Source organism: Astatotilapia calliptera, chromosome 16 (assembly GCF_964374335.1).
Source record: "Astatotilapia calliptera chromosome 16, fAstCal68.1, whole genome shotgun sequence".
Lineage (NCBI taxonomy): Eukaryota > Metazoa > Chordata > Actinopteri > Cichliformes > Cichlidae > Astatotilapia > Astatotilapia calliptera.
Window position 1 is genome coordinate 36,535,919 of NC_137437.1, and position 16,534 is coordinate 36,552,452.

The window sequence follows — 16,534 nt, forward strand, 5'->3', positions numbered from 1 at the left end:
TACCCGTTAAAGAAGGGTTTTTCACAGTTTTGGCAACTGCAGATGGGAAACAAGTGTCCCAGGTGCACTCTCAGGCAAAGTGTGTTTACTTTATGGGGTAGAGATGGATGCTTCACCACCTGCTGGCAGCAGAGAGGCTCCCAGCTGCAGCCCAGCCCATACTTGTGAATAATATTTGATCTAAAGATGTGGATCTTGGGATTTTAAACATGCAGGTTAAAAGCTTATCAGTGTGGTTCCATTTATATAAACACTCCAGTGCAGATGTACAGAGAGAGGATACGAGTATATATGATCACATAGTGTATATGTGAGTATATGTCTGGTGCACACAGGTATATATGTCATAAACATCCACAACAACTTCCTGAGGGCCCGGCGTCCTCTAATAGGCCCTTTGTCTGTCTCCTGTCTCCAGGATTCTGGATTTAGTGTTGGAAAACCTGAAGACAGTCCTCCCTGGAATCACAGTGTCCCTCAGTTTGTTAGTCCACCTTCTTCCATCCATCCCTCGTCATCACATCTTTGTTTTTGGTTAGGGTTTGTGTTTTTAAAAATCTATTTTCCATTTTGTTTGTGTCACAGTTTTGTTTTCATTCAGTTTAGTGTCGGTGTGTCCCGGCCTGGAAGGCCTTACCTTCTTTCATTTATCCAACCACACTGTTAGTTTCTCATGTGTGTGTTATTGTCTGCTTGCTTTCACATGTTTCCCAGTTTTGAATTGTTCCGTATCCGAGGTGTGATCCCAGGTTCTCCTGTTCTTTTCCTCTGACCTTGTTCAGCACTGACAAACTCAAAGGCTTTAACACGTTTAATGGTCGGCTGGTAAAAACTACCCGAAAAAGAAAAATCTGCAAAATCTGAACAAAACTGAAAATGTGGATGAAAAATGTATAAAGAAGAAAATAAAATTTAAAAAACAACATGTTAAAAATCAATTAATTTAAGAACAAAAAAGAAAAATATGAACACTTTTAATGGTTCTTTGATATTCTGTGCGAAGATCAATGATGCCATTGATTCAGCCCCACAGGGCCCACCCCACAGGGCCCACCCCACAGGGCCCACCCCACAGGGCTCAGCCAGCCTCAGAACCAAGCCCGGCCGTGCACACACACACATAAACGACACAAAGACGCACATGCACGCTCGCCCATCTGAAGTGTGGTGAGCAGAGCAAAGGGAAAAAGAGTCGTGACAAGAGTCTCTGAAATGTTGAACTTATTTTATTTTAAAAAACAATTTAAAAAAGAGATTCTGGGAGGCCAAAAATGTTTCAAGCTTTATTATTTAGTCGTTAACAAGAGAACCGAGTTTAATTCACCTCAGTTCAGCTGTGACAAAACTACAGTTAAAGCAAATGATTGGTTTGTTTTACCAACACAACATTGGTTTAGTTTCACTTCTCTCGGTCATTCAGGACACTTCTTCTTTTTTATTCAAACATACAGACGTTTCACATTAACCATGTTGAAACTAATGCCTGAAAAAAAATCCTTTATTTTTTCATTGTTTCCTTGATCCAGGGGATGAAGAAACGGACTTTAGTGAACACGTGGGGGTAGCTGAGATCAGTGCAGTCCTCTGGTGAGGTGTAAGCTGTTACACCTTGAAGCTTATTCTTGCAGATGAGTGGTCCACCAGAGTCTCCCTACAAAACAGGCAACAGAAAAACTTCCCTCAGTCAGTAGCAGTTATTATTCATCACTAAACGTTCAGTAGTTAGTCTGCTTCACATGTGACATACCCGGCAGACGCCTCCACTCTTTTTGGTAAAGTTGGTGCAAATCATGTGATCAGAATTAAAATATTGCTGCCAAATGTTTTCACAGTTAGACGTGGCCTCTATGTTCTCTGTGGCTTCCTTTAACACATTTGAGGGACAGTCATGAGCTGTAGTCCATCCCCAGCCTGCCACAGCACATTTCATGTTAGCTGATGTTTTTCCTTCAGGCAGGCCGATGGTCTTCACGTTCTTACTGAGTTTGGCTTTCTTTTTCAACTGTGGACACAGTGTGTTTGAGAGAGCAGTTACTTCCTGATTTTAGGTTAAAATAATATCTCCTACCTCACTGCATAATGCAGCGTGACAGATATACTGCCAACAGTGCTTCACAGTGAGGTTAGCCCAAATATTCATTTTATTATGAAGCTTTAAACACTCTTAGTTTTACCTTCAGTAACATGATGTCATATTCGTATTGTCCAGTGAACCCTGGATGAGCGAAATACTCGTCCACTTCGATGCGTTGCTGAGTTCTCTCTTTCTTGGTGATGTCGTGTGCTCCGAGCACCACGGTGCAAGAACCCCAGGTCTCATTTCTGAACAAGAAACACAAAGTTCAAAGAAGCGTCTGCAGTCGCACTGATACTACGGATGGTGTGAATCATAATATCGACACAAATGAAGGTCCATGCAGTCTTCTCAGTGTGTTGCAGCGCTCCAACACCGTTAGACAAAAACAGTTATATATATACACCATATAAAAAGCGTACTTGCAGTGAGCTGCAGTCAGAACAAAGTCCCTCTGAATAAGGATCCCTCCACATGAATGTACTCCCCGATACTGGACTGACACCATGTACGGTCTGGAGTGGGGCTTTGCCTCCCTGCCACCGACTATGCCGCTCTCAGCAGCCCCTTACAGGAGAGCAAAGGTCAAATCAAAACAGCGACCACAGAAAATTCTTCATTTTGGCCTTTAAAGAAGTGGGAAACTGTATTTCAGCGCAGGTCTAAAATATCCTGTCATTGAAACTCTGCCAGTCTTCTTACCTGTGAGGGAGATTTGCAGAAAGACGTAAAGGATGCAGCAGATCATGGTGGGACAGACGCTGCAGGCTTGCAGTGACCCCCCCACTCCACACGTCTCTTTTTATAACACGCCTCCCACAACAGAAACTTTGTGGTCAGAAGTTTCTGCACGGATATCACACCTTTGTCTGCACCGCTGCATGTAACAGGTGGTGGTGCATCACACACCTCCAATCATTTACCAGCAGAACATTATTTCTGTTTTCAGGATGATACAAAGAGCCTGGAAGAAACTGCTGTTGTGATTTGTTACTATGTAAATATGACTGAACTGAATGAAATGCTACCTGATGCCCCCTGACACACACATTTTCTACTCTTGTGCTACTTGGGTGGTGCTAAATAACTGGATGGAAATGTGTATGTAGGTCATGTTAACCACAGTGCACACAAAGGTGATCACACCTCTCACCATGAGCCTTACACACTCCAAAGCTTGCTCAAATAAAATGTTACAGTTCTGAGAAGCTAGTGTATACTTTAAAGTTTTTAAATGAAACAACTTACTGAAGAATTTTACTGAGCTTGGTGACCTAAGAGGTGATTGCTTGATGTCTTTGCAGGTCTATTTCCTATTTTCTTTCCAGGCTTGTTTAACATGTAAGTGATCAATCATTTGACCTCATGTTTGTGCAGCTTTGGCTGCATTTTAACTTTTTCTCCTCGGTGCAACGAGGACCAAGATGAGCGCTGTCAGAGCTACAAACCAGGTGAGCTCCAAAGGAAAAGTAATAGTGATCAGCAAACCTGATTGGTCAGGATATATTCAAACTGGAGTGTTTTTTTCTAATGTTTGCTCGACGTTAGTGAGTGAGACTGGGCGGTTGCTGGTAGAGGTGTGAGGTGTGTCTGCATGTTGAGTTTATGGTGTTTCTGATGTCTTTGTGTTGTAATGGTTTAGTTTTTGTACGTAGTTTTTAGTTTAGTTGTGTTTTTTCCTTCTAAGTTACTCCCAGCCCAGGTTTCCTGTCCTGTGTCGCATCCTTGCGTCTCGTCTCTCTTTCCTGTTTACACTGCCCCTCCTCGTGTATTGTGCTGTCATATATGATCCCTTCCACCCTCCCTATTCACCTTTATGTCCTTATATTGTCTCAGTTTTCCTCTGTCCTCACTCAGGCGTCGTGTTTGTGCTTCCCTGTGTTCTGTGTGTTCCTATTATGATGTTTTGTGAAGCTTTTATTGAAAAATGGTTCATTACTCAAAGCTTTCCAACACAGTCCTCTCTGCTGACCTCTGCTGGACAAAAATATGAAGAGCAGTTTGAATCTACAGCTTATAATGAGCTGCTTTGTCATGATTGGCTGCTCTGCAGAGCTTCTGGCTGATGTGACGCTTTGATCTGTTGTTTTGGGTGAAAGCATGACGTTCTGTCTGTTTTGATATAAATAATCTAGATCCGTGCAGAAACTTCTGACCACCTCGTTTAAACATGTCCCGTGGTCTGGTCTCCTTTTGCGTTTGACTTCTTGATGTTTTTTATTAATAAAAATAAAAAACATACTATATATAACAATTAGGGGTGCAACGATATTCGTATCGATATTGAACCGTTCGATACAGTGCTTTCGGTTCGGTACGCATATGTATGGAACAATACAAAATTTTTAATCTATTTTATCAACTTTCCTTCTGACGATGCTGTCTGTGTTGAGCGCTCAGTGGATCTGCGTTCGACTACTCCGCCTAGGCTGCACTGTCGAGCGCAGATCCACTGAGCGCAGGGCAAGCTAGCCAGACAGAAGCTAAGCTCGTTGCAACATGGCAAACTGAAGCTCCCCCACCCTCATTCAGATCTGGCCTTTGGAACTATTTTGGTCTTCATGTGACGTATGACCCTGAAGGTAAGCGCGTCATGGACTAAAGTAAAACAGTATGTTGGATGTGCCACGCAATGCTCAATTACATGGTGGGAGCTAGTGCGTTAGCGCAGTTAGCTCGTTAACGTGTTGACGCCGTCCAGCCCCACGCACGGGGCGATCCGCGGCAGCTCGTTAACGGAGATTTGCCGTGTTGTGGCGTTAACGTCATTTCAGATTAACGCTGACAGCACTAGTGGGAACACAACGAATATGACTGCACATTTACTCCGACATCATCCTAGTGCAAAGACAAGTGGAAGCAGACAAAAACAACAAGCAGCATGCTACAAACTTTACCCGAGTCATTTAGACAGCCGTTAGCACAGGATTCTCCTTATGGGGACCTGATATGTTTAATATGCTGCTGAGAATATAGCCCAGAAGAAGCGTATAGTAGAGCTTTTATTTTGAAAGAGCCATTTCTCTGTAATAAACTCTCTTTTCCAAAGATGAGGGATTCCTCCATCAGATAGATTATTTTTTTATTACTTTGTTGTTTCAGCAACATTAAATTTGAAAACTACTTTTGAGTTAAAATATATATTTATAATTTTAATAAATGACAAATTAAAAAGGCATGAACATTTTTTTTTGTATCGAAAAAATATCAAACCGTGACACCAAAGTACCGAACCGTGAATTTTGTGTATCGTTGCACCCCTAATAACAATGTACACCACGATCTTACAACAGGCTGTGAGTAATGCTTGTGCTGTGAGGTCCCTGCTTTCATCTGATTATGAAATAAACAGGTATGTTTATATGTGCTGTAACTTCTATAACTGTAACTATATGTACTGTGTATTTGTTATGTACATGTTAGAGCTGGGAGCAGAAGCAGATAAACTGGTTTTTATTTACACTGGACCTATACGCACATACATACTATATATACATATGGGGATGTGTACATGTATATACTATATATACACCTGCACTGGAGTGTTTATAATGGAACCTGCATGCTTAAAATCACAAGACCCAAACACTTAGGTCAAATATGATCCACAATTATATTAATGAAGTTTGTGACTGTTAGGTTGAAATTGTTAAATGTTGTCATTGTGTTACTTATATGTGTAAGTCTTGGTTCAAACTGTAGGATCAAAGACATTCCTTTGTTTCTGACCCCTCCCCAGCCTGTTGAACGTGGGGGAGGCTGCAGTGTTTTATTACAGGCACATCCTATGTGAGGGTTCTGTTTTCTTGTTTAGCAAACTTCCTGCCTTTATGACCCTTTTGGTGAGCAGGTCACACAAACACACCCCAAACACACACACACACACACTCACATGCATATGAACACACACACACACACACACACACACACACACACACACACACACACACACACACACACACACACACACACACCTAGTGCCTGACACCATAGGGTTTTTTACAATGGGTGTTTGTGTAAACTGTGTGAGGGGAAGCAGATTCTTTGGACTCGTCTGACACCAGGGCAGAGGACTGCTGCTGTCCGGCTCCCTTTGCTATAGCAAGTAAAACCGATCGATTGCTGTTCGTCTTGCTTCGTTAACAGGAAGAAGTTTCTAAACCAGCGAAGCCTGTGGAAGCACAGACCCAACAGTGACACTTGTTGTATGAGCATGTGTGATCAGTACTGTCTGAAATGTAGTGATTAGGATCAATAAGTAACCTTTGATTGTGTTATGGCCAACAGTGACAAGTCCAAACACGGGGCTAAATAAACTTGGCCCTGCTGAGATGCTCCTGGGAGCCTCTCTGCCCAGAGTTGCGGTAAACTCTTCCTTAACAGATATAGTAAGTCCGCCTGGCAGCAAAGCCAGCAAAGTTGTCAGGAGGATTAATTGTTTGGTTGGTTCGCTGTGCTTGCTTGTGTCTCTCGCTGTATTATACAGTTTTTTCACGTAACGCTGTAACCTGTGTTTAACACGGGCCTGGTGGTCGACACAGGAAGTCATGTTTCCAGAATATTTGTCCCTCATGCTGCACACATTTCATCTGATTTAGGTTAATAATACACACAGATGTGTGTGTGTGATTATATCAGATTATATTTGAGATATAAAAAATTTAAAGTTCAAACTGTTTGAAATGAGCTCAGCAGCTGCAGCAGGAATATTTTTTTTTAGCATTTTTCAGTAGAACCCGTCTTTACTTTTGTGTTTTATTTAAAAAGACACATTAAGACGAACACTTCACCACAACATGTAGATGTGCCAGATTCACACACACAGCCTCATTTTCATCTAAATAACTCTTTGATTTATTTTAAATAACACTTCTAAAGACATAACAGCACGTGGACATAACATTCAGTTAAACAGGCGCCCAGCATGACGTTTGATGGTCCAGTAACTGCTGTGTTTCACACTGTGGTGGGTTTAATACTCCAGCCTGAGCAGATATAGCTTCAAGTTTTGTTTTAAGCACCAGCTTAGTGCCACCCAGCAGGACCCATGAAACCCAGATTCAGAGTGTGCGCACCGTCAATATCACGCACAGATAAGGTGCAACATACAACACGCTGAAGTGTCTCCATGGCACACGGTTTCACCCCTCCACCACCGAAACGCTGCATCGCTCTACCTCGGGTGGCTGAAACACACAGATGATTGCAGCTGTAAGCACATCAGCTGTTTCCTTCATGTTCATGTTACACATGCATCATGGGAAAACCACACATCTGTGTGTGTGTCTGCGTTTAACATGCTCGACCTCTTTCACATGTTAGATAGTAAAAAGTAAATAGTTCATGCTCACCTTTGCTCACTGCACAGCTGTTAGAAGAACCACAGCAGCTGCTATCAGATATACAGTTAGGGCTGCAGGTGAGCTCCTCGCTGCTGCACCTGCTGAACACCGAGACACCAACAGTCAGCCTCATACCAGAGCATCCTAGGGCAAGTTTCTGAGTTCCCCCGACGATCAGCCAGAGTTACAGGGCTGAGTAAATGTCTCTGAGTCAGAGGGATGCTCAGTGTACGGTGAACTCTGACTCAGGTTGAACTTTGACTTTGAAACTTCTTCTGCAGAAACATGTTTCATGGTTGTGTCGCCTACGTCAGTCTGAAATAAGACATGAATGATCGATACAGATACAAAAAGAACATAATCAAATGGCAAAAGCGACACTGGTCCTGCACATTATGGACAATGCCAGGCATCCTCTGCACACAGCTTTAACAACCAGAAGAGTCTGTTCAGTGACAGGTTGCTTCTCCCAAAGACAAGAACTAACAGACTTAAAAACTCCTTTGTCCCACACGCCATCAGACTGTTTAACTCCTCTCTGGAGGGGAGAGGGAGGGGAGACAGGGGGACAAAGGAGGGGGGAACAACTAAGCTGTAGTGCCTCTTCACCTCACTGTGCAATACCTTTTGTGCAATACTTTTTTCTTTTGTAAATAGTCAATAGTTAATTCAATTTTTTTATACTTTTTCAACATGTTCAAAATAAAGATTCAATCAATCAATCAAACAGTGCAATAGACCTCAATACTGGAAATGTGCAATTCACTTGTATTTTTATTTTTTATTCCTATTTATTCTATTTATCCCCTTCGTATATTTTATTTATATTGTCTCTGTATTTATATATATGTGTGTGTAATATTCTGTAACTCTGTAACTTCGGTCGTTGCTGTGCTTTTTTGGAAATCGAATTTCCCAGAGGAACCCACCCGAGGGATTAATAAAGTTCTGTCTAATCTAATCTAATCTAATCAAAGCTTGACTGACTACTGAGGGACTCGTTTATGGTTCTGTAATTGAAATTTGAGTGTTTTAGCTGTTTTTAGTTCTGTAAGAATGGAACACGGAGCAGGTTATGTAGGGAGGCCTGCAGGGACACAGGACGACCTGCATGCATGATAAACCAGCACAGATGTTTCTCTGCAGACGTCTGAGGATTTATTTTCCTCTCAGCTGAACAGCAGCTCGAGAGCTCTGAACCTTCCACGATTACTCAGCGTGTTCAGGTCTGACTGCCTGACGGCTGACAGCTGCACATCGCTGTAGTCTTTGCACACTGTGATTGTCAGTTTGCTGTGAATGAGCTCCTCATGTCCTGTTTGCACAAACTAAAATAGTGATGGTCTGAGGTTACTCAGCATATTTTCTGTCAGCTCTCATAATTCGTACACTCGTCAGCGCTAGAATAATAACCATAAATTATTATAAATATAAATCAGTAGTAGTAATAACAGTAATAAGATGATGATACGCTCAGAGAAACTTTTTTATCTTCAGGCATTTTTGGTTCCATCACCTGAGATTCACATCTTAAAAATATGTCTCACATATATTTTAAAAACACTTCATTATAAGTGACGTATATTCACTAACCGACTCTTTGACTGTCAGTTGGTGTCACTTTCATCATTATTAGAGCGCTCCCCTTCGCGCTGTTGTAGTTTACCTTCCCTCGGCTGACTGGACGATGTGGAGCGTACCTGTGTTGAAGTAGTGGGTGACCTTGACAGTCCTGTTCAGGGTGGGGTTGTGGCTGAGACAGCTCACGGCCTCGTGACGACCTGCAGGGATGTGCAGGATGCTGCGGGAGCTGTACAGGTGATCGTGGACGTTCTGCTTCGTTTCAGTGTTGACGTTCCTGGACTCCACTGCCTGATGGGAGCTGTTATGGAGGAGGACCCACTGTATGTCAGGGGCAGGAAATCCTCCTTGCAGACTGCACACTGCAGACATAGCCTCTGTATTAACGTCCAGCCTGGGCTCCTGGTACGGCACTGAGGAGAGAGGAGAACAAAGGTCACCTTCACTTTTTTGATTTTTGTAGTGGGCGTTAAACAGGAAAAGGAAAAGCGTTCCAGTATCTGTGCACTAAATATGAAGCTACATCCAGTTAGCATGCATGCTGGAAACAGCTGTCCTGGGTTTGCTAACAACATGAGCGTGCTAGCCATGACAGCATGTTAGCTAAGCTGAGCTAAGCTAATTTGTGTTATTTTTGTTTGTTTTTGTATTTTGCAGTAATTTGTTTGTAATATGTTGGATTACAGAGCAAACAAAAAGGGTTTTTCCTATTTTAAGACATTTTTTTAATCTCATATTGGGAAATGCTTTTGTTATATCAGGTGAAATAATTATTATAATAAAATTTAATGCAAATATGTCAACAACCTTTGATCCTCTGAGAATAGGACAGTGTGTAAAACCAGAATATCAATGATGTGGACTCTCAACACCTCATCAGCCTTTCATGGCTGAGGGGGTATAAACATTAAATAAATCTATTAGTGTTGTTACTGTATTATTGTTAAGTCTTTACCTTACGATATAAAGGCCTTGTTGTTGTGATTTGGTTCTGTATAAATAAAATTTAATTGAATCATTGACAGCAAAACCTCAAAAAGGAAATTCCACATTCTGCATAAATCATAATAACTACAGATTTTCTCTAAATGTAATCTGTGCTGACTGTAGCTGCCTATGTTTGACCTCTGATGATGTCATCTGTTGCTAGGCAGCTCTGTGAATTAAAAGTTATTCAGCATGCTCAGGTCTGCAGTTCGTGCAGCCCAGTGTTTGCTGCAGCATGAGCTCAACATGGCCATCGTTGAAAAGCTAAACTGGTGAAATATAATCTGTGCTGATGATGTCACGTGTTACTAGCCAGCCCGGTGTGTGCCGGTCTAACTTGCCTTTCCTATTTTTGTGAGGAAAACAGAAACCTTTCTCACCAGCTACATGCAAAGTCATTTCACAGATTTGTGTGTGTTCCAGGTGGTATCGCGTCGTCCCGCTGTCGTCCAGCACTGCTGCAAATGATGAGTATGTTCTTCCATTATCGTCAAGAGTCAGGTTTTTGAGTACGATGGTGATATTGCCTCTGACTATGTCCTGAGGGAAGTCTGTGACTCTGTGTTGATAGAGCTCGTTTACATGCTCCGCCACCTTTCTTCCGTTATTATAGGAGTACAAAACCACATTTCTATCATCTTGCCAATAAAATCGGAGACTCTTCCAGTCCGTGATAGCTCTATCCTGTATGCTACATTCGAGGACTGCCGAGTGAGAGATGGTGGTGTTAACATCACGCACGAGAGTCGCATCGCCCGCTGAGATTAAAAAGAAGACAGAAAACTGTTAAAGATGAATGATTCCTCAAAAGCTGCGACACTCCAACACCAAACACTCACATCTGTAGACTAAGTTTAGCTCCAGATAGGCCAAAAGCTAAAGACGCTAGTTAGCTTTGGTGTATTACCACCAACACACACACACACACACACACATTTAAACTGGAGTAACTTACCAACCACGAAACTGGAAAATAATCCAAATACAGAAATCACTTTGGGGAGCATTTTATCAGAGACCAGCGAGCAAAATGGATGTTAGTGAACACCAACACGACAAACGAGGCTAAACTCATGTGCAGATCAAGAAATACTTTCTGTTTTGACTCCGGTATTTCCCCGTGGCATCAGCGCTGACTCATCGTTTCAAAATAAATCACAACAAAGCTCTGATGATACACATTTAAAGCCCTACAGACACCAACTAATATCTGCACTATCTGTACCCTGTGACCACGTGCAGCTCATGTGCTTTAGCTGTTTTGCAGAGGAAGTGGGACATGCAAAATAGCTGCTGAATAGGAAATGACGTCTGTTTGGAGGACATGGAGACTGTCTGAGCCCTTCCTACCCATCAAAGGGTCATCGAGTACCAGATTCAGAGAGTACTTTCTGCTCTGCACTTTAAACAGCTTCCGCTCTGCTGAGGACGTTTAGCTGACTTCGTTGATTTTAAAAAACACCTGCTGCTAGTTACAGATGTGAAATCAGTTTGATACAATAGGAAAGCAGGACCATGACTCACAGATGTTTGCAGGTCCAATGAGGATACCTGATTCTGTTCACCTGGACGTAGCGTTTTGGGGGAGAAACGTTTCGTCACTCATCCAGGTGACTTCTTCAGTCTCAGCTGACTGCAGGTTTCCCCAGTCTTATAAACAGTGGATGTTGATCAATGTTCATGAGAATTTGCATAATTAAAATTAAGGAACAGACCTCCCAGCCCATTGTTCCTTCAGTGGGCTGGTTTCAGTCATTATGCAAATGTCCTGGTTATAAGATTGGAAACCTGCAGTCAGCTGAGACTGAAGACGTCACCTGATGATGACGAAACTTTTCTCCCACTGAAAACATCCTGAATTTTGGAGATTTACTTACCTGGATGACTGAGCATGCATCAAGATAAAGAAGGCTCCGTTTGCTGCCCAGCAGTTAAACCCAACTATGGCCAATAGGAGGAGACTCGTTACAGCTTCCTGTTGCTGTGGTTTAATTCTGAAGTTGGTTGTCTCTCTCTTACCTTTGGCTCCTCTGATCAGGCTGGTTGCAAGATAGACAGCGCACAGTGTGCTTTGAGGCAGCAGCCAAGAAAGCTGTAGTCTGCGTCTGTGAATACCCGTGTGTACACCTGTGTGCATACCTGTGTGGATCAGCATGCTTGCATTCCAAAGGTTTCTCCATGTAACGATCTGCTAGGGAGTGTGGGGGGGCCACAGCCCCGTCCCCCAGGGCATGAAGCAGGTATGGAGGAGATCAAAACTCCAGACATCCAGAGGCCCCCAGAACACAAGAGACCAAGGAAGACCAACAGAGGGGCAGCCGCGCCACTGTCCCAGAAAGAGCTGAGGAGAGTCCCAGATGAGGGCTCACTCAGCAGCCGCGGAGCAGAAGCCAGGGGGAGTTGCAGTGACGCGCCCGTGCGCTCCGCCGGCAGCCAGCCGTGCCTGAGTGACCGAGCCCCAGGCCGAGAGGCCGGGGGCACCCCACCTCCGAAGTGGCCCGAGCGAGCCCCAGGCTCCAGGCCCCGATAAGCGGCCGCCAAGGAGTGAGCCGGTGTGTACCTGGACGCCCATCCCCAGACACAAAGAACCACCAACGCACCGACACCTGAGGGGGTCCGCCACTGGCAGGGGAAGTGGTGGTGGGAGATAGGCCTCCAAACCTTGGAGGACCTGAGATGTCCCCAGAGAGGTGGCGCCTGACACCCAACCTGACATATAGACACAGACATACAGGCACACACAGACACAAACATCCATTCCCACCCTCATGCTCTCATATGCACTTACTCCACACTCAACCAACGTGGAGACAGACATAAAGAGACGCTGTACACACGATCACACTCCCCAAGCGTACCCTTGCCCCTGGAGGGGGAACTGCACCCAGACCCAGGTGGTGTTACCCTTTTCCCTGCGGTGGGGAGAGGCAGACCGCCCCGACTCCGCAGCAGCAGGAAGGCTCCACACTCCAGACCGCAGTTGGACGGCCAACTCCTCCTCCTAGCCCCCCTGCTCCAGCAGGTCGCAGAGAATGGGGGTGAGAGAAGACTCCAAACCTCCCTCCACCCGCTCATTGTAGTGTTGATGCATGTGTGTTCTAAGGTGCATTTAAAACCCAGGAGGGCATGGAGCTACCTGCCAGAGAGCAGCAGGTAAACGCATGGTCCCTCCTGCTAGCCCTCAATGCCTACGTGTATTCAAAATTGAGAGGTGGGCAACGATGCCAGGGGTGGGGTGTACACCCTGATGGTACTTTGGACTCCGTGTATCGTGCCCACCCCCAAGATCCTATATGTATGTGTAATGAGAGTGTGAGTAATGTGAATGTCTAAGTTGTGGGATAAAATTGAGGCAGAGGCAGCCAGAAGGGAACGGGGGGGGGGGGGGGGGGGTAGCCTCCTCTGCACCCTGGTGACATACCCCTACTCCAAGGCCCTGCATGTGTGGGTGGTTGTGGTGGAGCGGGAGGAGGGAGGCAGCTGGAGATGGGGAGGAGGGGAGGGGCAGGTGACCCCTCCCTGGGGCCAGCTCCCCCGCTGACCCCAGTAGGCACTCCCATACTCCGCGACCCGCCAGGGAAAGGGGGCCCAGGCCCATCCAGACCGGGGCCCAGCGCAGCAGCGCCCCCCGGCCCCACAGAGCCCGGGACAGTCCACCCAACCCCACCACAGAGAAAACTGCACCTTCACTGACTGTACACCTACCACCTACCAATTTATTAGGTACACCTTGCTGCCAGCAGGTTGGAGACACTTTTTTTCTTCAGAACTTCATTCTTCGTGTCACAGATTCAACGAGGTTCTGGAAACATTCGTGCAAGATTCTGGTCCAGACGACGTCACTACAGTGTCTGCAGAATACTGCTGATACAAGGATGCAGGATGGATCCATACTTTCATGTTATTTATACCCTGTGTTGGGTAAGTTACTTTAAATTAGTAACTTAGTTACATTACTAGTTACTTCTATCAAAGCATGAGGGTGGGAATGGATGTTTGTGTCTGTGTGTGCCTGTATGTCTGTGTCTATATGTCAGGTTGGGTATCAGACGCCACCTCTCTGGGGACATCTCAGGCCCTCCAAGGTTTGGAGGTCTATCTCCCACCACCACTCCCCCTGCCAGTGGCAGACGCCCTCAGGTGTCGGTGCGTTGGTGGTTCTTTGTGTCTGGGGATGGGCGTCCAGGTACACACCGGCTCACTCCTTGGCGGCCGCTTATCGGGGCCTGGAGCCTGGGGCTCGCTCGGGCCACTTCGGAGGTGGGGTGCCCCCGGCCTCTCGGCCTGGGGCTCGGTCACTCGGGCACGGCTGGCTGCCGGCGGAGCTCACGGGCGCGTCACTGCAACTCCCCCTGGCTTCTGCTCCGCGGGTGCTGAATGAGCCCTCATCTGGGACTCTCCTCAGCTCTTTCTGGGACAGTGGCGCGGCTGCCCCTCTGTTGGTCTTCCTTGGTCTCTTGTGTTCTGGGGGCCTCTGGATGTCTGGAGTTTTGATCTCCTCCATACCTGCTTCATGCCCTGGAGGACGGGGCTGTGGCCCCCCCACACCCTCTAGCAGACCATGACCTTTTGAATACAAGCACGCTGATCCACACCTGTGTGCACACAGGTGTTCACTGTTCATAGACATAAACTACACCTCTATTGGCCTCACTGGAGGGGAGAGGGAGGAGAAACAGGGGGACAAGGGAGGGCAGGAACAACTGAGTTGTAGGTGCTTTTCTACACTGTGCAATATTTGTTTTTTGTTTTGTCTTTTTTCTTATATTTGACTGTGCAATAATCACTGTGCAATATACTCACTCAAATGAGCAATCCTATTTATCCATATTGTATATTCTGTATCTATATATGTGTATATATGGTGTATTTGTATTTATGCTTATATCCTTACTCTCATTCCCCTTAATGTATCTGTAACATGCAACTTCTTTCGGTGCTTTGCTACTGGAAACTGAATTTCCCGGAGGAACCCACCCGAGGGATTAATAAAGTTTCATCTAATCTAATCTAATCTAATCTAATCTAATCTAATCTAATCTAATCTAATCTAATCTAATCTAATCTAATCTAATCTAATCTATTTCCAAGCACATTGTGCGCTGTCGGTCCTGCTTGCTACACAACAACATTCAATATTTAGTATTTACTGCTGTTTACACTTAGCTAGATTAACCTGATGGTGTTGTGTTTAGTATGTTGCTCTGTTGTTTTTGCTTGTTTTCTCTTCTTTCTCTCTCAACAGGTGATCCAGGAGATTTTTTTCTCTTCTTTCTCTTTTTAAGTGCCCTTTCTCACTGTCCCTCTTCCTTTCTGTTTTTCTTTTCCTTCATCTTTCTTTCTCCCTTTCCTATCCCTCAGTCATGTCTGTCCCGTATGTAGCAAGTGAAAATAAAATAAAATAAACGATAAAAGGTGAACCAAATAGACCAATATGGCAGGGCTGGGATGGTCCATTTGGTAAAGTAAATCCGTTGGGCATCTTTCTTTGCCTTTAGACAAAAATTCTGATGCAAAAGAGCCAAACGGGACAGGCAGAAAAAAACTCCATTTACTTCAGAGATGATGAGATCTCCTTCTTGGTGGCTTTGGGCCATATTTATAGTCCCCCCCCCCCCCATCTTTAGCCAGGTAAACCCTCAGCCTCTCTGCGGTCTATTGCTTGGGCTGCGTTCCACGTCCATCCTGTACGGACCTGTACGCTGGCATTTCGAATGCCTCGGTCTGCTGACGTGGTGGCTTCAGGACTAATGTCATGGTGATGTCACACAGCTTCAGCGGCTATATGATATGAGATAAACTGGTAACACCAAACCTTAACTTTCCCTGGCAAGAAGCACAGATCGATCACACCAGCAGCTCCTCCAGCCTTCTCCTTGGACTCAGCTCTCCTCCATGATTTTCTCAGGTGACGTTGTTCCTTTACCAGCTGTAGGTGTTCTCTTTCTCACCATCTTCTATTTCATTTCAAACTTGGGATCATTAGCACTGGCTGTGATAACTCCTCACAGCCACTGGTACTGGATGCTGCCACACACCTTCACTCACTCTGTGTTAACAGACCTCTGTGCACTGAATCACTTCCACAGCATGTCTTTGTCCTGTATTCCATCTCTCACCCTGAGGTGGACCCTACAATAACACACATTTATTATATTAATATAGCACAAGGTTCAGTTAGCTTTGCAAAAAAATAGCTGGTAGAAACATCCTTCAAAGAGCTACAAGTTACTTTCTTACTCTGAGTACATTTCATAGCCTGTACCTTTACTTTAAATCTATATTTTTACCAGAGTATTTGTACTTATGACTGAAACTAAGCTGACCGTTCAGAGTGTGAGAGGTTAAAGCAGCTCTGCCACATTTGTACCATCAGATCGAGACTTTGTGCTGTTCGGCTTCTTGAATTCGTCAGTTCACATTTGAACTTTCACACAGTCATAAACCACATTCCTGGTTTTCTTTGCTTTTTTATGTGTTACATGAAACATTGCAGAACAAATATCCACAGTTTCAGGTTCATTTCCTGTCTGATCAGATAGTGGCAACA

At 44.7% G+C, this 16,534-nt stretch overlaps 2 protein-coding genes across 4 annotated transcripts; both read right to left on the bottom strand.

Annotated features, from left to right (window-relative positions):
- Window positions 1–1,206: 1,206 nt before the first annotated feature.
- LOC113007932 (granzyme B-like) lies at window positions 1,207–2,951 on the bottom strand. The gene is made up of 5 exons (XM_026144998.2): window positions 2,777–2,951; window positions 2,497–2,641; window positions 2,175–2,322; window positions 1,748–2,002; window positions 1,207–1,651 (listed from the first exon to the last, which is right to left on the bottom strand). The coding sequence occupies exons 1-5, from the start codon at window positions 2,820–2,822 to the stop codon at window positions 1,499–1,501; spliced, it is 747 nt and encodes a 248-aa protein (XP_026000783.2). The 5' UTR covers window positions 2,823–2,951; the 3' UTR covers window positions 1,207–1,498.
- A 3,953-nt stretch (window positions 2,952–6,904) lies between these two features.
- Window positions 6,905–11,201, bottom strand: LOC113008044 (T-lymphocyte activation antigen CD80-like). Of its 3 annotated transcripts, none has more exons than XM_080290714.1 (5): window positions 10,940–11,201; window positions 10,365–10,742; window positions 9,117–9,410; window positions 7,426–7,514; window positions 6,905–7,260 (listed from the first exon to the last, which is right to left on the bottom strand). In XM_080290714.1, exons 1-4 carry the CDS (start codon window positions 10,989–10,991, stop codon window positions 7,432–7,434), a joined length of 807 nt encoding a protein of 268 aa, XP_080146840.1. In that variant the 5' UTR covers window positions 10,992–11,201; the 3' UTR covers window positions 6,905–7,260; window positions 7,426–7,431. The 3 variants fall into 3 exon arrangements, with proteins under 3 accessions (XP_080146840.1, XP_026000956.2, XP_080146841.1); XM_026145171.2 differs by having other exon boundaries at window positions 7,426–7,517; XM_080290715.1 differs by lacking the exons at window positions 6,905–7,260; window positions 7,426–7,514 and adding an exon at window positions 7,596–7,731.
- Window positions 11,202–16,534: the final 5,333 nt, after the last annotated feature.

Excerpts from the sequence above, each read along its gene's own strand:
- LOC113007932 (XM_026144998.2), bottom strand. The coding sequence starts at position 2,822 with ATGATCTGCTGCATCCTTTACGTCTTTCTGCAAATCTCCCTCACAG. Across the intron at positions 2,642-2,776 it reads TCTGCAAATCTCCCTCACAG|GGGCTGCTGAGAGCGGCATA; the intron begins GTAAGAAGACTG and ends CTCTCCTGTAAG. Across the intron at positions 2,323-2,496 it reads CTGACTGCAGCTCACTGCAA|AAATGAGACCTGGGGTTCTT; the intron begins GTACGCTTTTTA and ends TTTCTTGTTCAG.
- LOC113008044 (XM_026145171.2), bottom strand. The coding sequence starts at position 10,991 with ATGCTCCCCAAAGTGATTTCTGTATTTGGATTATTTTCCAGTTTCGTG. Across the intron at positions 9,411-10,364 it reads AATGACTTTGCATGTAGCTG|TGCCGTACCAGGAGCCCAGG; the intron begins GTGAGAAAGGTT and ends CTCTCTCCTCAG. Across the intron at positions 7,518-9,116 it reads CACCCACTACTTCAACACAG|CAGGTGCAGCAGCGAGGAGC; the intron begins GTACGCTCCACA and ends CTCGGTGTTCAG.